We start from the raw sequence: 26,003 nt of genomic DNA, 5'->3' as shown, positions 1-26,003 counted from the left end.
CTGCTTGCCCAGAAAAACTGGGTTCCCACTTCTGTCACAACCCTGACCTGACAGTTCACTAGTTCAAAAGCACCTGAACAACACTAACTACACACCTTTATAACACTAAATACAAACTATCTTACTGGTACAGTAATGACCCCACTTAGCTACAGTAGTCTTCACTCCAGAACAGGCCCTCTAGTCTAACTTCACTGACAGACAATGTAAAGTCCCAGGAGATATTGAAGAGTGGTCATCTCTATGACTTAATGAAGATAACTAGTCATGATGTCACACCCTGATCTATTTCACTTGTGCTTGTCTCCACCCCCCCCCCCCCCCCCCAGGTGTCACCCATCTTCCCCATTATCCCCTGGGTATTTAAACTTGTGTTTTCTGTCTGTCTGTGCCAGTTCGTCATGTTCCAAGTCAACCAGAGTGTTTTTCCCGTGCTCCTGCTTTTTCTATTCTCTTTTGCTAGTCCTCCAGGTTTTGACCCTTGCCTGTTTTCTGGACTCTGTAACCGCCTGTCTGACCATTCTGCCTGCCTGCCACACTGTACCTCCTGGACTCTGAACTGGTTTTGACCTTTTGCCTGTCCACGACCATTCTCTTGCCTACCCCTTTTGGATTTAATAAATATCAAAGACTCAAACCATCTGCCTCCCGTGTCTGCATCTGGGTCTTGCCTTGTGCCCTTATAGTACGAACTGGCCATGACAGACCCAGCAGACTTAGATCAGCTCCGCCACGCTGTCTCCCTGCAGGGAGCCACCATTGGGAGGCATGAGGAGCTACTGGGGGACCTTTTGGAAGGCCTTTGTTTCCTGATGGAACGCCATGACAAAGGGTTCAAGGCTATCATGGAGCGAATCAGTGAGTTAGCTCATAGACAGCCTGCCACCTCTCTGGCCTCCCAACCACCCAGTAACCTGTCTACTATCAGTGGTGGGTTTGTACAGCCTACCCCAGCTCCTCGAGAACCCAGTTTACCTCCGGGGATCCTGAAACCTGCTGGGGTTTTCCTTCTCAATGCTCCCTTATTTTTGAGCTGCAGCCATCTTTGTTCCCTTTGAACCGGTTGAAGATAGCGTACATTATTACGGTAATGTCGGGAAGGGCAACAATCCGCCATTTGTCGTCATCTGGAAGATTTCATGGCAGAGGTGAGGAAAGTGTTCGATTCTCTGGTGTCCGGGAGAGAGGCGGCCCAAAAACGACTTGAGTTTTGTCAAGACTCCCGTAGTGTGGCACACGTTGGCCGCCGAGAGTGCCTGGAATCCGGAGTCCCTATTCGATACCTTCCTTCACGGACTATCAGAGAAAATAAGAGACGAGCTAACAGCTCGGGAGTTACCGCTGGGCCTCGATTCCCTTACGATTCCCTTATTGCCCTTACTCTTAGGATTCATGGGCGTCTACGGGAATGCAGGAGTGAGAGGAGGTCTGATATTGGGCACACTCGTTCATCCGCTGCTGCTCGTTCATCTTCAAAGGAATCCGGAAGTCCCCGAAGGCTGTATTTCCGAAAAGACCCGAAGCCACCCGAGTTCACTCGAGAATCATCGGCGACGGGTGAATGAGATACACCGGAACCTATGCAACTGGGCAGAGCTAGATTAGGGAACGTTCACATAGTTGAGCCCCAACAGTTGTCTGTACTGTGGGGCTGCGGGACATTATATAGCCACCTGCCTGGTTAAGAGACCTGTTTCTTTAGTAGGTACAAGCACTCTGGTGAGCCAGACTGGGGATCCTCTAATTCCCATCAACCAAACTCCTTTTTTTTGTGATACTGCTGTGGGGAGACCAGTCTAAGTCTCTCCGGGTGCTCATTGACTCTGGGGCGGACGAGAGTTGTATGGATGCTACCCTAGTTTTTGAATTAGGTATCCCCACTCAACTCCTCTCTGTTCCCATGGACGCTAGAGCACTGGATGGCCACTCCATTGGTAGAGTTACCCACAGCACTGTTCCTGTTAATCTGTAGGTTTCAAAAATCACAGTGAGGCTATACAGCTTCTCCCCATTGAGTCCCCCCATGTTCCTGTGGTGTTGAGATTTTCTTGGCTCCAAAAACACAACCCCGTTATTGACAGGACCACGAGTTCAATCCTGGGTTGGAGTCCGTTCTGTCATTCCCATTACCTCAAAGCAGCGAAGCCTTCCCTGAGACGGCCTCCTCAGAGCTTAACCTCTCTGGCAAGCGTCCCACCTACTCAACAGCCAGTGTAATCCCGTGGCGCGATATTCAAATACCTAAAAAATGCAAAAACTTCAATTTTTCAAACATATGACTATTTTACACCATTTTAAAGACAAGACTCTCGTTAATCTAACCACACTGTCCGATTTCAAAAAGGCTTTACAACAAAAGCAAAACATTAGATTATGTCAGCAGAGTATCCAGCCAAGCTAGCATATAATGTCACATAAACCCAAACCACAGCTAAATGCAGCACTAACCTTTGATGATCTTCATCAGATGACAACCCTAGGATATTATGTTATACAATACATGCATGTTTTGTTCAATCAAGTTCATATTTATATCAAAAACCAGCTTTTTACATTAGCATGTGACTAGCATGTGACTAGCATTCCCACCGAACACTGCCGGTGAATTTACTAAATTACTCACGATAAACGTTCACAAAAAACATAACAATTATTTAAAGAATTATAGATACAGAACTCCTCTATGCACTTGCTATGTCCGATTTTAAAATAGCTTTTCGGTGAAAGCACATTTTGCAATATTCTCAGTAGATAGCCCGGCATCACAGGGCTAGCTATTTTGACACCCAGCAAGTTTAGCACTCACCAAAGTCAGATTTACTATAAGAAAAATGTTATTACCTTTGCTGTTCTTCGTCAGAATGCACTCCCAGGACTTCTACTTCAATAACAAATGTTGGTTTGGTCCCAAATAATCCATTGTTATATCCAAATAGCGGCGTTTTGTTCGTGCGTTCAAGACACTATCCGAAAGGGTAAATAAGGGTGACGAGCACGGCGCATTTCATGACAAAAGAATTCTAAATATTCCATTACCGTACTTCGAAGCATGTCAACCGCTGTTTAAAATCAATTTTTATGCCATTTTTCTCGTAAAAAAGCGATAATATTCCGACCGGGAAAGCCTGTATACGTACAAAGAGAGAGAAAATAAAAACATCTTGTGCCCTTGTGCACGAGCCTGAGTCTCAGAGTACTCTGACCGGCCACTATCCAAACGCGATAATGTGTTTCAGCCTGGGGCTGCCTCGATATCATTCAGCTTTTTCCCGGGCTCTGAGAGCCTATGGGAGCCGTAGGAAGTGTCACGTTACAGCAAAGATCCTCAGTCTTCAATAAACAGAGACAAGAAGAACAAGATCTTGTCAGAGAGGGCACTTCCTGTAAGGAATCTTCTCAGGTTTTTGCCTGCCATATGAGTTCTGTTATACTCACAGACACCATTCAAACAGTTTTAGAAACTTTAGGGTGTTTTCTATCCAAAGCCAATAATTATATGCATATTCTAGTTACTGGGCAGGAGTAGTAACCAGATTAAATCGGGTACGTTTTTTATCCGGCCGTGTCAATACTGCCCCCTAGCCCTAACAGGTTAAGTCAAGCTTCAGATTTCTCTGCCATCCCCACAGAGTACCATGACCTCCTAGACGTCTTCAGCAAGACACGGGCTACTTCTCTTCCCCCGCATCGTCCCTAAGATTGTGCCATTGACCTTCTCCCTGGCACCACACCGCCTCGTGGTGACCCACGTGGAGTTCCAGGTCTCCGGAAGCCTCTGGAACTGCTGGTCTGCGGCCAACAAGGCAGAGTTCATCTCAGCCTATGCTACCCTCCAGTCCCTCGACTTTTTGGCGCTGACGGAAACATGGATTACCACAGAAAACACTGCTACTCCTACTGCTCTCTCCTCGTCTGACCACGTGTTCTCGCATACCCCGAGTCCATCTGGTCAGCGGGGTGGTGGCACTGGAATCCTCATCTCTCCCAAGTGGACATTCTCTCTTTCCCCCCTGACCCATCTGTCTATCTCCTCCTTTGAATTCCATGCTGTCACAGTCACTAGCCCATTCAAGCTTAACATCCTTATCATTTATCGCCCTCCAGGTTCCCTTGGAGAGTTCATCAATGAGCTTGACGCCTTGATAAGTTCCTTTCCTGAGGATGGATCACCCCTCACAGTTCTGGGTGACGTTAACCTCCCTACGTCTACCTTTGACTCATTTCTCTCTGCCTCCTTCTTTCCACTCCTCTCCTCTTTTGACCTCACCCTCTCACCGTTCCCCCCTACTCACAAGGCAGGCAATACACTTGACCTCATCTTTACTAGATGCTGTTCTTCTAATAATCTCACTGCAACTCCCCTCCAAGTCTCCGACCACTACCTTGTATCATTTTCCCTCTCGCTCTCCTCCAACACTGCTCACTCTGCCTCTACTCAGATGGTATTGCGCCGTCGCAACCTTCACTCTCTCTCCTGCTACTCTATCCTCTTCCATCCTATCATCTCTTCCCTCTGCTCAATCCTCCAACCAATCTCCAACCAATCTCCTGATTCTGCTTCCTCAACCCTCCTCTCCTCCCTTTCTGCATCATTTGACTCTCTATGTCCCCTATACTCCCGGCCGGCTCGGTCCTCCCCTCCTGCTCCGTGGCTTGACGACTCATTGCGAGCTCACAGAACAGGGCTCCGGGCAGCCGAACGGAAATGGAGGAAAACGGACCTGGCATCTTTTCACTCCCTCCTCTCTACCTTTTCTTCCTCTGTTTCTGCTGCTAAAGCCACTTTCTACCACTCTAAATTCCAAGCATCTGCCTCTAACCCTAGGAAGCTCTTTGCCACCTTCTACTCCCTCCTGAATCCTCCTCCCCCTCCTCCCTCTCTGTGGATGACTTCGTCAACCATTTTGAAAAGAAGGTTGATGACATCCGATCCTCGTTTGTTAACCTGTTGGGTCTAGGGGGCAGCATTTGCACGTCTGGATAAAAAAAATGTACCCGATTTAATCTGGTTACTAATCCTACCCAGTAACTAGAATATGCATATACTTATTATATATGGATAGAAAACACTCTAAAGTTTCCAAAACTGTTTGAATGGTGTCTGTGAGTATAACAGAACTCATTTGGCAGGCAAAACCCTGAGACATTTTCTGACAGGAAGTGGATACCTGATGTGTTGTATTGACTTTAAACCTCTCCCATTGAAAAACACAGGGGTTTAGGAATATTTTGGCACTTCCTATTGCTTCCACTAGATGTCACCAGCCTTTACAAAGTGTTTTGAGTCTTCTGGAGGGAGATCTGACCGAACAAGAGCCATGGAACGGTGATGTCCCATTAGACACCTGGCGCGCTACTTCATGTTGGGTACCCTCGTTCCAATACGTTATAAAAGGCTATGCATTCGTCCACCTTGAATATTATTCATGTTCTGGTTAAAAAAGGCCCTAATGATTTATGCTATACAACGTTTGACATGTTTGAACGAACGGAAATATATTTTTTCCCCTCGTTCATGACGAGAAGTCCGGCTGGCTTACATCATGTGCTAACGAGACGGAGATTTTTGGACATAAATGATGAGCTTTTTTGAACAAAACTACATTCGTTATGGACCTGTGATACCTGGAAGTGACATCTGATGAAGAGAATCAAAGGTAATGGATTATTTACATAGTATTTTCGATTTTAGATCTCCCCAACATGACGTCTAGTCTGTATCGCAACGCGTATTTTTCTGGGCACAGTGCTCAGATTATTGCAAAGTGTGATTTCCCAGTAAGGTTATTTTTAAATCTGGCAAGTTGATTGCGTTCAAAAGATGTAAATCTATAATTCTTTAAATGACAATATAATATTTTACCAATGTTTTCTAATTTTAATTATTTAATTTGTGACGCTGACTTGACTGCCGGTTATTGGAGGGAAACGATTTCCTCAACATCAATGCCATAGTAAAACGCTGTTTTTGTATATAAATATGAACTTGATAGAACTAAAAATGCATGCATTGTCTAACATAATGTCCTAGGAGTGTCATCTGATGGAGATTGTAAAAGGTTAGTGTATCATTTTAGCTGGTTTTATGGTTTTGGTGACCCTGTCTTTGACTTGACAAAACATTACACACAACTCTTGTAAATGTACTGTCCTAACATACTCTAAATTTATGCTTTCGCCGTAAAACCTTTTTGAAATCGTAAAACGTGGTTAGATTAAGGAGATGTTTATCTTTCAAATGGTGTAACATAGTTGTATTTTTGAAAAATTTGAATTTTGACATTTATTTGGATTCAAATTTGCCGCTCTTGAAATGCACCTGCTGTTGATGGAGTGCACCACAGGTGGCACGCTAGCGTCCCACCTAGCCCCAAGAGGTTAAGTCAAACGACACCGCTGGTCCTGCTCACATTGCCCTACCCTATGCTTTGACCACTTTCTCCCCTCTCTCTCCAGATGAAATCTTGCGACTTGTGACGGCCGGTCGCCCAACAACCTGCCCGCTTGACCCTATCCTGTCTTCTCCAGACCATGTCCGGAGACCTTCTCACCTCGCTCATCAACTCATCATTGACCGCTGGCTACGTCCCTTCCGTCTTCAAGAGAGCGAGAGTTGCACCCCTTCTCAAAAAACCTACACTCGATCCCTCCGATGTCAACAACTACAGACCAGTATCACTTCTTTCTTTTCTCTCCAAAACTCTTGAGTGTGCCGTCCTTGGCCAGCTCTCTTGCTATCGCTCTCAGAATGACCTTCATGATCCAAATCAGTCAGGTTTCAAGACTGGTCATTCAACTGAGACTGCTCTTCTCTGTGTCACGGAGGCTCTCCGCACTGCTAAAGCTAACTCTCTCTCCTCTGCTCTCATCCTTCTAGACCTATCTGCTGCCTTTGATACTGTGAACCATCAGATCCTCCTCTCCACGCTCTCCGAGTTGGGCATCTCCGGCGCGGCTCACTCTTGGATTGCGTCCTACCTGACAGGTCGCTCCTACCAGGTGGCGTGGCGAGAATCTGTCTCCGCACCACGTGCTCTCACCACTGGTGTCCCCCAGGGCTCAGTTCTAGGCCCTCTCCTATTCTCGCTATACACCAAGTCACTTGGCTCTGTCATATCCTCACATGGTCTCTCCGATCATTGCTATGCAGATGACACACAATTAATCTTCTCCTTTCCCCCTTCTGATAACCAGGTGGCGAATCGCATCTCTGCATGTCTGGCAGACATATCAGTGTGGATGACAGATCACCACCTCAAGCTGAACCTCGGCAAGACGGAGCTGCTCTTCTTCCCGGGGAAGGACTGCCCGTTCCATGATCTCGCCATCACGGTTGACAACTCCATTGTGTCCTCCTCCCAGAGTGCTAAGAGCCTTGGCGTGACCCTGGACAACACCCTGTCGTTCTCCACTAACATCAAGGTGGTGACCCGATCCTGTAGGTACATGCTCTACAACATTCGCAGAGTACGACCCTGCCTTACACAGGAAGTGGCGCAGGTCCTAATCCAGGCACTTGTCATCTCCCGTCTGGATTACTGCAACTCGCTGCTGGCGGGGCTCCCTGCCTATGCCATTAAACCCCTACAACTCATCCAGAATGCCGCAGCCGTCTGGTGTTCAACCTTCCCAAGTTCTCTCACGTCACCCCGCTCCTCCGCACACTCCACTGGCTTCCAGTCGAAGCTCGCATCTGCTACAAGACCATGGTGCTTGCCTACGGAGCTGTGAGGGGAACGGCACCTCCGTACCTTCAGGCTCTGATCAGTCCCTACACCCAAAGAAGGGCACTGCGTTCATCCACCTCTGGCCTGCTCGCTTCCCTACCTCTGCGGAAGCACAGTTCCCACTCAGCCCAGTCAAAACTGTTCGCTGCTCTGGCAACCCAATGGTGGAACAAGCTCCCTCACGACGCCAGGACAGCGGAGTCAATCACCACCTTCCGGAGACACCTGAAACCCCACCTCTTTAAGGAATACCTGGGATAGGATAAAGTAATCCTTCTAACCCCCCCCAAATTTTTTTTATATAGATGTACTATTATAAAGTGGTTGTTCCACTGGATATCATAAGGTGAATGCACCAATTTGTAAGCCGCTCTGGATAAGAGCGTCTGCTAAATGACGTAAATGTAAATGTAAATGTATATTCCCTATCCGGCCCAGAGACCAATGCCATGGAGGATTATATTGAGGACTCTCTGGCTGCTGGAGGCATCCGTCCTTCTGCATCACCTGCTAGCGCAGGGTTTGTCTTTGTAGAAAAGAAGGACAAAGACCCTGCGTCCATGTATTGACTACCGGGGCCTTAACCTGTTGGGTCTAGGGGGCAGCATTTGCACGTCTGGATAAAAAAAATGTACCCGATTTAATCTGGTTACTAATCCTACCCAGTAACTAGAATATGCATATACTTATTATATATGGATAGAAAACACTCTAAAGTTTCTAAAACTGTTTGAATGGTGTCTGTGAGTATAACAGAACTCATTTGGCAGGCAAAACCCTGAGACATTTTCTGACAGGAAGTGGATACCTGATGTGTTGTATTGACTTTAAACCTATCCCATTGAAAAACACAGGGGTTTAGGAATATTTTGGCACTTCCTATTGCTTCCACTAGATGTCACCAGCCTTTACAAAGTGTTTTGAGTCTTCTGGAGGGAGATCTGACCGAACAAGAGCCATGGAACGATGATGTCCCATTAGACACCTGGCGCGCGAGTTCATGTTGGGTACCCTCGTTCCAATACGTTATAAAAGAGTATGCATTCGTCCACCTTGAATATTATTCATGTTCTGGTTAAAAAAGGCCCTAATGATTTATGCTATACAACGTTTGACATGTTTGAACGAACGGAAATATATTTTTTCCCCTCGTTCATGACGAGAAGTCCGGCTGGCTTACATCATGTGCTAACGAGACGGAGATTTTTGGACATAAATGATGAGCTTTTTTGAACAAAACTACATTCGTTATGGACCTGTGATACCTGGAAGTGACATCTGATGAAGAGAATCAAAGGTAATGGATTATTTACATAGTATTTTCGATTTTAGATCTCCCCAACATGACGTCTAGTCTGTATCGCAACGCGTATTTTTCTGGGCGCAGTGCTCAGATTATTGCAAAGTGTGATTTCCCAGTAAGGTTATTTTTAAATCTGGCAAGTTGATTGAGTTCAAGAGATGTAAATCTATAATTCTTTAAATGACAATATAATATTTTACCAATGTTTTCTAATTTTAATTATTTAATTTGTGACGCTGACTTGACTGCCGGTTATTGGAGGGAAACGATTTCCTCAACATCAATGCCATAGTAAAACGCTGTTTTTGGATATAAATATGAACTTGATAGAACTAAAAATGCATGCATTGTCTAACATAATGTCCTAGGAGTGTCATCTGATGGAGATTGTAAAAGGTTAGTGCATCATTTTAGCTGGTTTTATGGTTTTGGTGACCCTGTCTTTGACTTGACAAAACATTACACACAACTCTTGTAAATGTACTGTCCTAACATACTCTAAATTTATGCTTTCGCCGTAAAACCTTTTTGAAATCGTAAAACGTGGTTAGATTAAGGAGATGTTTATCTTTCAAATGGTGTAAAATAGTTGTATTTTTGAAAAATTTGAATTTTGACATTTATTTGGATTCAAATTTGCCGCTCTTGAAATGCACCTGCTGTTGATGGAGTGCACCACGGGTGGCACGCTAGCGTCCCACCTAGCCCCAAGAGGTTAACTTCTTATGGGCAGTAGCGTCCCACCTGGCCAACATCCAATGAAATTGTAGAGCGCAAAAATCAAACTACAGAATTATAAATATTTTACTTTCATAAAATCACAAGTGTAATACATCAAAATAGAGCTTAACTTCTTGTTAATCCAGTCACTGTGCCAGATTTCAAAAAGGCTTTACGGCGAAAGCACACCATGCGATTATCTGAGGACAGCGCCCCGCATACAAACACATGAAAAACATATTTCAACCAGGCAGGTGTGACATGAAAGTCAGAAATAGCGATATAAAAAATGCCTTACCTTTGATGATCTTCCTCTGTTGGCACTCCAAAAGGTCCCAGTTACATCACAAATGGTCCTTTTGTTCGATAATGTCCTTCTTTATATCCATAAAAACTCAGTTTAGCTGGCACGCTTCAGTCAATAATCCACCCAGTTTCCCTCCATCAAAATGCGTACAAAATGAATCCCAAACATTACTAATAAACTTTTCCAAACAAGTCAAACAACGTTTATAATCAAACCTTAGGTACCCTAATACGTAAATAAACGATCAAATTTAAGACAAAGAATCGTTATTGTCTTTACCGGAGAAATATACCAAAGAACGCGTTCTCTTCCACACGCTTGGAAACACTACAGCCAAAATGGGAGCCACCTAGAAAAACTACAATTTCTGGCTCATTTAAAAAAAAAACTGCCTGAAACTCTTTCTAAAGACTGTTGAAAATCAGAAATGTTCTGTTCAAAAATGACGCAGAAAAATTCATCCATGCTTTTGTTACTTCTAGGCTGGACTACTGCAATGCTCTACTTTCCGGCTACCCGGATAAAGCACTAAATAAACTTCAGTTAGTGCTAAATACAGCTGCTAGAATCCTGACTAGAACCAAAAAATGTGATCATATTACTCCAGTGCTAGCCTCCCTACACTGGCTTCCTGTTAAGGCAAGGGCTGATTTCAAGGTTTTACTGCTAACCTACAAAGCATTACATGGGCTTGCTCCTACCTATCTTTCCGATTTGGTCCTGCCGTACATACCTACACGTACGCTACGGTCACAAGACGCAGGCCTCCTAATTGTCCCTAGAATTTCTAAGCAAACGGCTGGAGGTAGGGCTTTCTCCTATAGAGCTCCATTTTTATGGAATGGTCTGCCTACCAATGTGAGAGACGCAGACTCAGTCTCAACCTTTAAGTCTTTACTGAAGACTTATCTCTTCAGTAGGTCCTATGATTAAGTATAGTCTGGCCCAGGAGTGTGAAGGTGAACGGAAAGGCTGGAGCAACGAACCGCCCTTGCTGTCTCTGCCTTGCCGGTTCCCCTCTTTCCACTGGGATTCTCTGCCTCTAACCCTTTTACAGGGGCTGAGTCACTGGCTTACTGGTGTTCTTCCATGCCGTCCATGGGAGGGGTGCGTCACTTGAGTGGGTTGAGTCACTGACGTGGTCTTCCTGTCTGGGTTGGCGCCCCCCCTTGGGTTGTGCCATGGCGGAGATCGTTGTGGGCTATACTCGGCCTTGTCTTAGGACGGTAAGTTGGTGGTTGGAGACATCCCTCTAGTGGTGTGGGGGCTGTGCTTTGGCAAAGTGGGTGGGGTTATATCCTGCCTGTTTGGCCCTGTCCGGGGGTATCATCGGATGGGGCCACAGTGTCTTCTGATCCCTCCTGTCTCAGCCTCCAGTATTTATGCTGCAGTAGTTTATGTGTCGGGGGGCTAGGGTCAGTCTGTTACATCTGGAGTATTTCTCTTGTCTTATCCGGTGTCCTGTGTGAATTTAAATATGCTCTCTCTAATTCTCTCTTTCTCTCTTTCTGTCTTTCTCTCGGAGGACCTGAGCCCTAGGACCATGCCTCAGGACTACCTGGTATGATGACTCCTTGCTGTCCCCAGTCCACCTGGCCGTGCTGCTGCTCCAGTTTCAACTGTTCTGCCTGCGGCTATGGAACCCTGACCTGTTCACCGGACGTGCTTGTTGCACCCTCGACAACTACTATGATTATTATTATTTGACCATGCTGGTCATTTATGAACATTTTAACATTTTAACATCTTGACCATGTTCTGTTATAATATCCACCCTGCACAGCCAGAAGAGGACTGGCCACCCCTCATAGCCTGGTTCCTCTCTAGGTTTCTTCCTAGGTTTTTGGCCTTTCTAGGGAGTTTTTCCTAGGGAGTTTTTCCTAGCCACCGTGCTTCTTTCACATGCTTTGCTTGCTGTTTGGGGTTTTAGGCTGGGTTTCTGTACAGCACTTTGAGATATCAGCTGATGTACGAAGGGCTATATAAAAATAAATTTGATTTGATTTGATCTAGTGGAAGCCCTAGGAACTGCAATCTGGGAGGACTTGGCCTTATAATAAAAGCGATAGCCATGGGGCTGGGATGGTTTGTCCTCGGGGTTTTGCCTGCCATATAGGTTCTGTTATACTCACAGACATAATTTGAACAGTTTTAGAGACTTTAGAGTGTTTTCTATCCAAATCAACCAATTATATGCATATCATAGCTTCTGGGCCTGAGTAACAGGCAGTTTACTTTGGGCACGCTTTTCATCCGGACGTGAACATTCTGCCCCCTACCCAAGAGAGGTTAATGACATAATGATCAAGAATCGTTACACCTTACCACTCCTCTCCTCGGCTTTCGAACCTCTCCAGGGGCTACCATCTTCTCCAAGCTGGACCTTCGGAATGCCTACCACCTGGTTTGGATACGCAAAGGGGATGAGTGGAAGACAGCCTTCAACACTGCCAGTGGACATTATGAGTACCTGGTCATGCCATTTGGACTCACCAACATCCCCACGGTCTTCCAGGCCCTGGTAAACAATGTGCTACAGGACATGTTAAACCGTTTTGTGTTCGTCTACCTCGACCACATCCTGTTTTTTTCCCGTTCTGCCCAAGAACATGTCCTCCGTTCGACAAATCCTTCAGTGCCTCCTGGAGAACCAATTATTTGTGAAAGCGGATAAATGCGAGTTCCACCGTTCTATCCTCTCCTTCTGGGATATGTCATCGCTGAAGGAAATGTCCTGATGGACCTGGAAAAGGTGAAAGCAGTAGTGGATTGGCCCCAACCTATGTCCAGGGTGCAGCTACAATGTTTCCTGGGGTTTTCCAACTTCTACCGGCGTTTCATTTGAGGCTACAGCACCCTGGAAGTCCCCCTCTCGGGACTCACCTCTCCCAAGGTACCGTTCACATGGTCCCCAGCGGTTGACAGAGCCTTTGTGAACCTGAAGCGTCGGTTCACTACGACCCCCATCCTCGTCCATCCAGACTCATCCCGTCAATTTGTGGTTGAGGTCGATGCTTCTGACGTTGGAGTGGGGGTTATCCTGTTCCAGCGATTCACCCAGGACCAAAAGCTCCATCCCTGTGCCTTCCTGTCCCATTGTCTCAACTCCGCAGAAAGAAACTACGACGTGGGTAAGCGAGAACTCTTGGTGGTCAAGATGGCACTGGAGGAGTGGAGACACTGTCTGAAGGGAGCAGAACATCCATTTTTGGTTTAGACCGACCACAAGAATTTGGAATATGTTCCAAGTCAACCAGCGTGTTTTTCCTGTGCTCCTGCCTTTTCTATTCTCTTTTGCTAGTCCTCCCGGTTTTGACCCTTGCGTGTTTTCTGGACTCTGTAACCGCCCGTCTGCCTGACCATTCTGCCTGCCCTGACCTCGAGCCTGCCAGCCACACTGTACCTCCTGGACTCTGAACTGGTTTTGACCTTTTGTCTGTCCACGACCATTCTCTTGCCTACCCCTTTGGATTTAATAAATATCAAAGACTCAAACCATCTGCCTCCCGTGTCTGCATCTGGGTCTCGCCTTGTGCCCTTATACATGATCGGATATCGACAGGCCTGGGTGGTTGACCCTGTGACCCCTGTAGTGCAACGCTGGTTGTAGGTCATCTATAGAGCAGCAGATCGATGGCTGTGACATGAGGCCCCTGACAGCTGATAGAAAACAGCCTCCTATTGATTGGCAGTAAATAAAGTGATTGATGGATGGATCGGCCTGAAAATGATTTGGTGACTCAGAGAGGACTGAGGAGGAGAGGAGTGCATCTGGACTTATCAAGCCTGTTGGTATAAGTAGGAAGAGGATAGGGAGTAGGAGTGGGAGGAGAAGGAAGAGGAGGAGGAGCAAGAGGAGGAGGAGCAAAAGGAAGCGGAAGAAGGAGGTAGAGGAAGGACTACAGCCAATAAAGAAGGAGAAGAAGAGGATGAAAAAGTAGAGGAGGAAGAAGACAAGGAAGAAGAGCAGGAGGAGGAGCAGGAGGAAGAGGAGGAGGACGAGAGAATTAAGAGAGGGTGAAGATGATTTCTCTGGCAGAGTAATTAATGGCCTTTCTCATCTCCGAGGATTTCTCTCTGGGTTTAATTATGGCCTGCGTCTTGCACTATTTACATTAAACATGATCCAGCCTGGCTCTGTGGCTCAATGGCTGCGTTTAGACAGGCATACCAATTCTGATATGTTTTTCACTAATTGGTATTTTGACCAATCAGATCACCTCTGAAAAATATCTGATGTGAAAAGATCTAATGTGATTGGTCAAAAGACCAATTAGTGGAAAAAAGATTAGAATTGGGTTGCCTGTGTAAATGCAGCCTACTATGGGTATTACATTAACCTATCCTCATTGAGATATATGCCTGCCTGCACACAGGGCACAGGCATGCTCGCACACACACACTCACACACACACATGCAGTAAATACAGTCCTTTGTTCAGTTATGCTAATGACCTGTGGGGGAGCACTTAAGGTGATGCAACTGTGACACTATTTCATAGAGCAGGACACTTCCGTCTTCTTTACCCAGCCCAGCCCCATATTGGTGCCCCAGAAGGGCAGCTCACAGCCACAGTACAGTTAGCCACAGCCTGCCTTCCTTTGATATATGACAGTGCCAACTTTCAATGACATATTCCCAGAAACCCAGCCCTGGCCAATCTAATCCTATTCTGGGAGGAAATTAAAGAGTACGGGAGTTGTCCTGAGAGAGGAAAAGAAAAGATTGAGTTATGAAATTCATAAAATAGTTTTTTTTGATCAGGACAGAAGAATACACAATCCAATTGAGTGATGAGGGGAGAAGATGGATAGATGATTATGTATGGTATTATGAAAACTTTTTCAAACTCTCCTGTTTACTGCTACCGTATATGAACATCATAACTTTACGCCCTTGTACAGTACAGGACATATAACCATTATTTACTGTTTCCCTTGTCTGGTGTGTGCTTTTAAAATAGATTATATAAACATGTAAGAAATAAATACTTGGTTTATGGTTTCCTAGAATCATTATGGAGGATGGTAATCTAGGCTAGAACATTCAGGGAGTATGTGGGCATACACAATAGGACTAGCCTTGGACATGGAGGTTTCCTTGGCAACTGTTCAATTGAAGAGAGTCCACAGAAAGCCATGGAAATGAATCCGGCAGCCTTGTGTGTGGTTATCTAAAGCTGAGTAGAGGCAGTTTGTATAAACAGATCGTTTAGCAGAGGGCCCACCCCCATCCTATCTAGTATCCGAATGAATAAAGCATTCTGTTTGGATTTCGTGCAGGGTTCTGACAGATCCAAACAGGGTTCTGTTTCTATGGTTACACAGTTCTCTGCTGAACTACTGTTTGTTTTGTGATGCTGCCTCTTGGAATTCCTTCCTGGGAACTGGGTTGACCATTGAAACATGATAGTCGTTGACACCTAACCTACACTGAGCACATCACAACCTGTATATTTGAAAAGCAGTGTTTCAACCCATGATTCCCTGAATGCTTTAGTTTATAAAATATTTGATGGAGCAGAGGACATGGAAATGGTACTAGCAACAGTAAATGCATGTCAACTAGTCCCTTGTGAACTGCATTATAAAGTCAAGCTCTATTGATTGCTGCTGACAAGACAATGTTGGTGCTTTATACATTTCTTGAACAGCGGGAGAGTTAGTAAAGGCCACATGTTAACTAGGTGAAAGCAAGTCAGCTAGAAGAACGCTCGTCTAAGTTGTATATCTAATAGGCCTACAGTACCAGTCAAAAGTTTGGAGACACCAACTAATTCAAGGGTTTTTCTTTATTTTAACTATTGTAGAATAACAGTGAAGACATCAGAACTATGAAATAACACCTATGGTATCATGTAGTAACCCAAAAAGTGTTTCACTAATCAAAATATATTTAATATTTGATATTCTTAAAAGGAGCCACCCTTTGCCTTGATAACAGCTTTGCACACCCTTGGCATACTCTCAACCAGCTTTATGAGGTAGTCACCTGGAATGCATTTCAATTAACAGGTGTGCCTTGTTAAAAGTTCATTTGCGGAATTTCTTGGCTCATGATTTTCATGAGTTTAATCAAGGAAGTAACCTGCTGCCAGGTCTTTTGAGTGTAAAAAATTTAATAATCATAATATTCAATCATTTGAGAGTCATTGCACTGAAATTCCTTTTTTCACTCTAACCTTTATACTAGAGAAGAAGCCTTTTCTCCATGCTTCTGAACAGTGAGCATACGTATACTATATTGCCAACTACTTTAATGATTTTTTTCATTGGCAAGATTAGCAAATTTAGGCATAACATGCCAGCAACAAATGCTGACACTACACAACCAAGTATATCTATTTGTTTTTCTATTTATTTATTTGTCTTTCAACAATGACAAGCCAACTTGGATGGAAAATTACTGAGAATTATAGTGGACAATATTGCCACTCCAATTTGCCATATCTTCAATTTAAGCCTATTAGAAAATGTGTGCCCTCAGGCCTGGGGGGAAGCAAAAGTTACTCCCCTACCTAATAATAGTAAAAACCGAAGAGGTTGGCTGACGTTTTACATGCTCCTAACCAATTGTGCTATTTTGTTCTTTTTTTTTGCGTTGTTTGAAACTTATATTTTTACATATTTTGTATATAATGTTGCCGCTACCGTCTCTTATTACTGAAAATAACCACTGGACATCAGAACAGCGATTACTCACCACCTTTAACCTGTTAGGGCTAGGGGGCAGCATTGACACGGCTGGATAAAAAACATACCCGATTTAATCTGGTTACCACTCCTACCCAGTAACTAGAATATGCATATACTTATTACATATGGATAGAAAACACCCTAAATTTTCTAAAACTGTTTGAATGGTGTCTGTGAGTATAACAGAACTCAAATGGCAGGTCAAAACCTGAGAGATTCCTTTACAGGAAGTGGCCTGTCTGACCATTTGTTGAACTTCTTTTCCATCTCTATCATTTACTAAGGATCTCTGCTCTAACGTGACACTTCCCACGTCGTCCATAGGCGCTCAGAGCCCGGGAAAAAACAGAATGTCGTCATTCCAGCCCCAGGCTGAAACACATTATCGCCTTTCTCAAGTGGCCGTTCAAGAGACACTAGCTTATGCGCGTGACCCCGACCGCCCCCGCCTTTGGGATTTTTTCCTCTGTTTGCCGAAAAGGAGATTCCCTGTCGGAATATTATCGCTTTTCTACGAGAAAAATGTCGTAAAAATTGATTTTAAACAGCGGTTGACATGCTTCGAAGTACGATAATGGAATACTTAGAATTTTATTGTCACGAATTGCGCCATGCGCGTGACACTTCTTTACTATTTCGGATAGTGTCTGGAACGCACGAACAAAACGCCGCTATTCGGATATAACGATGGATTATTTTGGACCAAACCAACATTTGTTATTGAAGTAGCAGTCCTGGGTGTGTATTCTGACGAAGACAACAAAAGGTAATGAACCTTTTATAATAGTAAATATGATTATGGTGAGTGCTAAACTTGCCGGGTGTCTAAATAGCGAGCCCGTGATGCCTGGGCTATGTACTTAGAATATTGCAAAATGTGCTTTCACCAAAAAGCTATTTTAAAATCGGACATATCGAGTGAATAGAGGAGGTCTGTATCTATAATTCTTAAAATAATTGTTATGCTTTTTGTGAACGTTTATCGTGAGTAATTTAGTAAAATGTTAGCGAATTCCCCGGAAGTTTGCGGGGGGTATGCTAGTTCTGAACGTCACATGCTAATGTAAAAAGCTGGTTTTTGATATAAATATGAACTTGATTGAACAAAACATGCATGTATTGTATAACATAATGTCCTAGGGTTGTCATCTGATGAAGATCATCAAAGGTGAGTGCTGCATTTAGCTGTCTTCTGCGTTTTGGTGACATTATATGCTGGCTTGAAAAATGGGTGTCTGATTATTTCTGGCTTGGTACTCTGCTGACATAATCTAATGTTTTGCTTTCGTTGTAAAGCCTTTTTGAAATCGGACAGTGTGGTTAGATTAACGAGAGTCTTGTCTTTAAATGGCTGTAAAATAGTCATATGTTTGAGAAATTGAAGTAATAGGATTTTTAAGGTTTTGAAAATCGCGCCACAGGATAGCAGTGGCTGTTACGTAGGTGGGACGAATTCGTCCCGCCTAGCCTAGAGAGGATAATGAGTTTGACGATAAGGATATACTGCTCTCCCGGGAACAGACCCAAATCCCCGTCATTTGTGTGAAGAAAAGACAGAGGAAAAGAGGACGCAGATTGGGCTGCCTTCTGAGAATCCGTAGGCGAGCGAGTAAACTCCCACTGCCATCCGTTCTACTTGCTAACATGCAATCATTGGAAAATAAAATTGATGACCTACGATCACGATTATCCTACCAACGGGACATTAAGAACTGTAATATCTTGTTTCACCGAGTCGTGGCTGAACGACGACACGGATAATATAGAGTTGGCCGGATTTTCAATGCACCAGCAGAACAGAGAAGCTACGTCTGGTAAGACGAGGAGTGAGGGTGTTTGTCTTTTTGTCAATAACGATGTCTAATATTATAGAAGTCACGAGGTATTGCTCGCCTGAGGTAGAGTACCTTATAATAAGCTGTAGACCACACTATCTACCAAGAGGATTCTCATCTATATTATTCATAGCTGTCTATTTACCACCACAGACCGATGCTGGCACTAAGACCGCACTCAACCAACTCTATAAGGCCATAAGGAAACAAGAAAATGCTCATCCTGAAGCGGCGCTCCTAGTGGCCGGGGACTTTAATGCAGGCAAACTTAAATCAGTTTGCAACCAGAGGGAAAAGAACTTGAGGCAACCTTTACTCCATAACACAGAGATGCATACAAAGCTCTCCCCTGCCCTCCATTTGACAAATCTGACCATAATTCTATCCTCCTGATTCCTGCTTACAAGCAATAACGAAAGCAGGAAGTACCAGTGACTCGCTCAACACGGAAGTGGTCAGATGATGCAAATGCTATGCTACAGGACTATTTTGCCAGCACAGACTGGAAAATGTTCCGGGATTCATCTAATGGCATTGAGGAGTCTATCACCTAAGTCATCGGCTTCATCAATAAGTGCATTGACGACGTCGTCCCCACAGAGACCGTACGTACATATCCCAACCAGAAGCCATGGATTACAGGCAACATCCGCATCGAGCTAAAGGCTAGAGCTGCCACTTTCAAGGAGTGGGACACTAATCTGGACGCTTATAAGAAATCCCGCTATGCCCTCAGATGAACCATCAAACAAGCAAAGTGTCAATACATGATTAAGATTGAATCCTACTACACCGGCTCTGACGCTCATCGGATGTGGCAGAGCCTACCAGACGAGCAACTCTAGACCCAAACTGTTACAGACCTACAGTGTTTCCATCATGCCCTGCCTTTCTAAATTCTTCGAAAGCCAAGTGAACAGACAGATCACCGACCATCTCGAATCCCACCGTACCTTCTCAGCTATGCAATCCGGTATCTGAGCTGGATACTGGTGTACCTCAGCCACGCTCAAGGTCCTAAACGATATCATAACCACCATCGATAAAAGACAGTGCTGTACAGCCGTCTTCATCGACCTGGCCAAGGCTTTCGACTCTGTCAATCACCGCCTTCTTATCAGCAGACTAAATAGCCTTGGTTTCTCAAATGACTGCCTTGCCTGGTTCACCAACTACTTCTCAGATAGAGTTCAGTGTGTCAAATCGGAGGGCCGGTTCTCCGGACGTCTGGCACTCTCTATGGGGGTGCCACAGGGTTCAATTCTCGGGCCGACTCTTTTCTCTGTATATATCAATGATGTCACTCTTGCTGTGGGGGAATATTTGATCCACCATTACGCAGACAACACCATACTGTATACATCTGGCCCTTCTTTGGACACTGTGTTAACAAACCTCCAAACAAGCTTTGATGCCATACAACTCTCATTCCGTGGCCTCCAACTCCTCTTAAACGCTAGTAAAACTAAATGCATGCTCTTCAACCGATCGCTTCCCGCACCCGCCTGCCTAGCATCACTACTCTGGGCACTTCTGACTTAGAATATGTGGACAACTAGAAATACTTAGGTGTCTGGCTAGACTGTAAACTCTCCTTCCAGACTTATATTAAGCATCTCCAGTCCAAAATTAAATCTAGAATCGGCTTCCTATTTCGCAGCAAAGCCTCCTTCACTCATGCTGCTAAACATACCCTCGTAAAACTGACTATCCTGCTTATACTTGACTTCGGCGATGTAATTTACAAAATAGCCTCCAACACTCTACTCAGCAAATTGGATGGAGTCTATCGCAGTGCCATCCGTTCTGTCACCAAAGCCCCATATACTACCCACCATTGAGACCTGTATGCTCTTGTTGGCTGGTCCTCGCCACAACCCCACTGGCTCCAGGTCATCTATAAGTCTTTGCTAGGTAAAGCTCTGCCTTATCTCAGCTCACTGGTCACCATAGCAACACCTACGCGTAGCACGCTCTCCAGCAGGTATATTTCACTGGTCATCGCCAAAGCCAACACCTTCTTTGGCAACCTTTCCTTCCAGTTCTCTGCTGCCTATGACTGGAACGAATTGCAAAAATCTCTGAAGTTGGAAACTTATATCTCCCTCACTAACTTCAAGCATCGGCTGTCAGAACAGCTTACCGATTGCTGCAGCTGTACACAGCCCATCTGTAAGTAGCCCATCCAACCTACTACCTACCTCATCATCATATTTGTGTTTTGTTTTTTTCTGCTCTTTTGCAAATCAGTATTTCTACTTGCACATCCTCATCTGCACATCTATCACTCCAGTGTCAATTGCTAAATTGTAGTTACTTAGCCACTATGGCCTATTTATTGCCTACATCCTTACTTAATTTGCACACACTGTATACAGATTTTCTATTGTGTTATTGACTGTATGTTTGTTTATCTCATGTGTAACTCTGTGTTGTTGTTTTTGTCGCACTGCTTTGCTTTATCTTGGCCATGTCGCAGTTGTAAATGAGAACTTGTTCTCAACTGGCCTACCTGGTTAAATAAAGGTGAAATAAAAAATAAAATAAATAAAATGAATAAAAAATGGCCTTTTATGCTCGTATTGAGGCAAGCAACACTGAAGCATGCTGTTCTGGATGACTGGATGACTGTGTGATAATGCTCTCGGTAGCCGATGTGAGCATGACCTTTAAACAGGTCATCATTCACAACGACCTTGAAACAGATCCACAGATGACACAATCTCAATCGCACTCTGCCCTTTCCTACCTGGATGAAAGGAACAGCTATGTGAGAATGCTGTTCATTGACTACAGCTCATCGTTCAACCCCACAGTGCCCACAAAGCTCATCACTTAGCTAAGGACCCTGGGACTAAACACCTCCCTCTGCAACTGGATCCTGGACTTCCTGACGGACCGCCCACAGTTGGTAAGGGTAGGCAACAACACGTCTGCCACACTGATCCTCAACACTGGGGCCCCTTAGGGGTGTGTACTTAGTCCCCTCCTGTACTCCCTGTTCACCCATGACTGCATGACCAAACACGACTCCAACACCATTATTAAGTTTGCTGACAACACAACAGTGGTAGGCCTGATCACCGACAATGATGAGACAGCCTATAGGGAGGTCAGTGAACTGGCAGTGTGGTGCCAGGACAACCTCTCCCTCAATGTGAACGAGACAAAGGAGCTGATGGTGGACTAAAAGAAAAGGCGGTCCGAACAGGCCCTATTAACATCAACGACTGTAGTAGAGGGAGTCAAGAGTTTCAAGTTCCTTGGTGTCCACATCACCAACAAACTATCATTGTCCAAACACACCAAGACAGTCGTGAAGTGGGCATGACAAAACCTTTTCCCTCTCAGGAGACTGAAAAGATTTGGCATGGGTCCCCAGATCCTCAACAAATTCTACAGCTGCACCATCGAGAGCATCCTGACCGGTTGCATCACCAGAATATGGAACCTGCTCGGCATCTGACTGTAAGTCGCTACAGAGGGTAGTGCGTATGGCCCAGTACATCACTGGGTCCAAGCTTCCTGTCATCCAAGACCTATATAATAGGCGGTGTCAGAGGAATGCCAATAAAATTGTCAGAGACTCCTGTCATCCAAATCATAGACTGTTTTCTCTGCTACTGCATGCTAAGCGGTACCGGAGCGCCAAGTCTAGGACCAAAAGGCTTATTTGGTAAATATTTTCTTAACTCTTATTTAACTGAACTGTTGGTTAAGGGCTTGTAAGTAAGCACTTCACTGTGAGGTCTACACTTGTATTCGGCGCATGTGACAAATAAAGTTTGATTTGATTTGATTTGATTTACTGGATCAAATAGTCGACCAAACAGCCTGTTTTCCAGCCCTTAGTAAACATTTGGAAATAATTGTGTTTGACCAGATACAATGTTATTTCATAGTAAACAAATTGACAGCAGACTTTCAGCACGCTTATAGGGAAGGACATTCAACAAGCACAGCACTTACACAAATGACTGATGATTGGCTGAGAGATATTGTTGATACAACATTCCACTGGCTTTGAGTAAAGCCAGTGTGTCCATGTATGCGGATGACTCAACACTATATACGTCAGCTACCACAGCAACTGTGTCACGCCCTGACCATAGAGAGCCCTCGGGGTTCTCTATGGTGTAATAGGTCAGAGCGTGACTAGGGGGGTTTCTAGATAGTATATTTCTATGTTGGTGTATGGTTCCCAATTGGAGGCAGCTAATAATCGTTGCCTCAAATTGGGGATATATCCCACCTGTGTTGTGGGATATAGTTTTGTTTTGTATGTGTGCTTATGTGCGCTACGTATTTCACATTGTTATATCTTTGTTGTTTTGAGAAGTTTCACTATTATTAAAATGTGGAACTCTACTCACGCTGCGCCTTGGTCCAAATATTTATATGACGATCGTGACAGAATATCCCACCATTATAGGATCAAGCAGCGTTCCCAGGAGGTGAAGGAGAATTGGACATGGGAAGAGATACTGGGTGGATGTGAAACCCTTCCTTGGCGGAAGTCGCCGAGGAGTAAAGGAGGACAGCGACGACGCCGGGGTCCACAGCCACAAATAGCACAAGGGCAACCCCAAGTTTTTCTGGGGGGGGCACAAGGGGCGGTCGGCCGAGCCGAGGAGAGAGCCAGAGACCGTCTGGGAGTTGATGGAGCAGTTGGAGGAGGGTGTCACGCTTGTCGTTGGAAATGGAGGACCAAAACGCAGCAGGTATGTGTATGCTCATCTTGCTTTTTAATAAATACAAAATGAACACCAAAATAACAAAGAACGAACGATCAACAAAAACAGTCTGGTAAGGCACAAGGCTAAACACAGAATAATCACCCACAAAATAACAAACACAAACACACCCTCATATATGGGACTCTCAATCAAAGGCAGATAGACAACACCTGCCTTCAACTGAGAGTCCCAACCCCAATTAACCAAACATAGAAACAGACATACTAGACAAAATCATAGAATACCTGAAAACCAAACAGTGCCCAAAAACCCCGGAATACTTAACCCAAATGCCCCTTCAACAAAACACACCACCCCGAACCACATAAAACGAATACCCTCTGCCATGTCCTGACCAAACTACAATACCAATTAACCTTATACTGGTCAGGACGTGACAGTACCCCCCCCTTAAAGGTGCTAACCCCGGAAGCACCTTAACAAAAATAACCCCAAGCAACACCAAAAAAAAAATATCCCCCTTACTAAAGGATAGGGAAGGGAGGGTGGCTGCCGTCAACGACGGCACTGTGCTACACCCCCCCTCCCCAACCCACCTATCTCTGGAGGTGGCTCCGGCTCAGGCCGTTCCAGGCTGTCGGGGCAGTCTGGCAACTCGGGACAGTCGGGGCAGTCTGGCAACTCGGGACAGTCGGGGCAGTCTGGCAACTCGGGACAGTCGGGGCAGTCTGGCAACTCGGGACAGTCGAGACAGTCTGGCAACTCGGGACAGTCTGGGCAGTCTGGCCACTCCGGCAGTTCAGGGCAGTCTGGCCACTCCGGCAGTTCAGGGCAGTCTGGCCACTCCGGCAGTTCAGGGCAGTCTGGCCACTCCGGCAGTTCAGCGCAGTCTGGCCACTCCGGCAGTTCAGCGCAGTCTGGCCACTCCGGCAGTTCAGCGCAGTCTGGCCACTCCGGCAGTTCAGCGCAGTCTGGCCACTCCGGCAGTTCAGCGCAGTCTGACCTCTCTGGCGACTGTTGACTGGCGGGCAGCTCGGACGACTGTTGACTGGCGGGCAGCTCTGACGACTGTTGACTGGCGGGCAACTCTGACGACTGTTGACTGGCGGGCAGCTCCGACGACTGTTGACTGGCGGGCAGCTCCGACGACTGTTGACTGGCTGGCAGCACTGATGATGACTGTTGACTGGTGGGCAGCTCTGATGACGACTGTTGACTGGCGGGCAGCTCTGATGACGACTGTTGACTGGCGGGTAGCTCTGATGACGACTGTTGACTGGCGGGCAGCTCTGATGACGACTGTTGACTGGCGGGCAGCTCTGATGATGACTGTTGACTGGCGGGCAGCTCCGGTGACTGTTGACTGGCGTGGCTGGGTTTACGCACTTGAAGGCTAGTGCGGGGAGCGGGAACAGGACGAGTCGGACTGGGTTGACGCACTTCCGGGTCCGCACGAGAGACAGGAGCTGGAAACCCAGGGCTATGGAGGCACACAGTCGGTCTTGATCTTACCTCCTGCACAACCCGTCTTGGCTGGATGGAACTAGTAGCCCTGTACGAGCGGGGTGCTGGTACAGGGCAGACTGGGCTGTGCAGGGGCCTGATGGTAGCCGTGCGTAGAGCGGGAGTTGGGTAGCCTGGTCCTCGGAGGCGTACCGGCGACCAGATGCGCTGCGCAGGCATCCTCCTACCAGGCTGGATGCCCGCTCTAGCACGGCACCTGCGAGGGGCTGGAACAACGCGCACCGGACTGTGCGTGCGTATGGGTGAGATAGTGCACTCCTCAGCGAAACATGGCGCTCTCCACCCCATACGCTCCTCCATATAACCACGGGTAGCTGGCTTCCGGCTCTTCCTATGCCTAGCCAAACTACCCGTGTGCCCCCCCTAAAAAATGTATTGGGGGTGCCTCTCGTGCTTCACCCTCAGCGCGTACTTGGCCTCGTACCTCCGCCTCTCTGCCTTGGCTGCCTCAATTTCCCACTGCGGGCGGCGATAATCCTCAGCCTGGTGCCAAGGTCCGGCCCCGTCCAGAACTTCCTCCCAGGTCCACTTCTCCCGCCAGTCCAACTCGAAGTCCCTCTGCTCCTTCTTCTGCTGCTTGGTCCATAGTTGGTGGGTGATTCTGTCACGCTTGTCGTTGGAAATGGAGGACCAAAACGCAGCAGGTATGTGTATGCTCATCTTGCTTTTTTAATAAATACAAAATGAACACCAAAATAACAAAGAACGAACGATCAACAAAAACAGTCTGGTAAGGCACAAGGCTAAACACAGAATAATCACCCACAAAATAACAAACACAAACACACCCTCATATATGGGACTCTCAATCAAAGGCAGATAGACAACACCTGCCTTCAACTGAGAGTCCCAACCCCAATTAACCAAACATAGAAACAGACATACTAGACAAAATCATAGAATACCTGAAAACCAAACAGTGCCCAAAAACCCTGGAATACTTAACCCAAATGCCCCTTCAACAAAACACACCACCCCGAACCACATAAAACGAATACCATCTGCCACGTCCTGACCAAACTACAATACCAATTAACCTTATACTGGTCAGGACGTGACAGAGGGATATCGGAGAGAGATGTTGGTTAAGTGTATTCTGCAGCACAGGCACCATGATGAGCGTGTCATCAGTCCGGTTCAACCTGTGCCGGCTCCACGCACCAGGCCTCCAGTGCGCCTCCCCAGCCAGGTATG

General features: G+C 45.8%; 1 protein-coding gene across 1 annotated transcript in view; it reads right to left on the bottom strand.

The window, feature by feature from the left end:
- Window positions 1–26,003, bottom strand: part of LOC106561580 (mitochondrial inner membrane protease subunit 2) — a 257,221-nt gene that overhangs the window by 108,221 nt on the left and 122,997 nt on the right. Inside the window, 1 exon segment of the mRNA XM_045688754.1 lies at window positions 12,293–12,302. Within this exon segment, the coding sequence (XP_045544710.1) occupies window positions 12,293–12,302 (10 nt within the window).

The sequence above is a fragment of the Salmo salar genome, chromosome 10, assembly GCF_965601325.2.
Source record: "Salmo salar chromosome 10, fSalSal1, whole genome shotgun sequence".
Taxonomy (NCBI): Eukaryota; Metazoa; Chordata; class Actinopteri; order Salmoniformes; family Salmonidae; genus Salmo; species Salmo salar.
The sequence above is the reverse complement of the archived record's forward strand: the minus strand, read 5'-3'. Positions and strand labels throughout refer to the sequence as shown.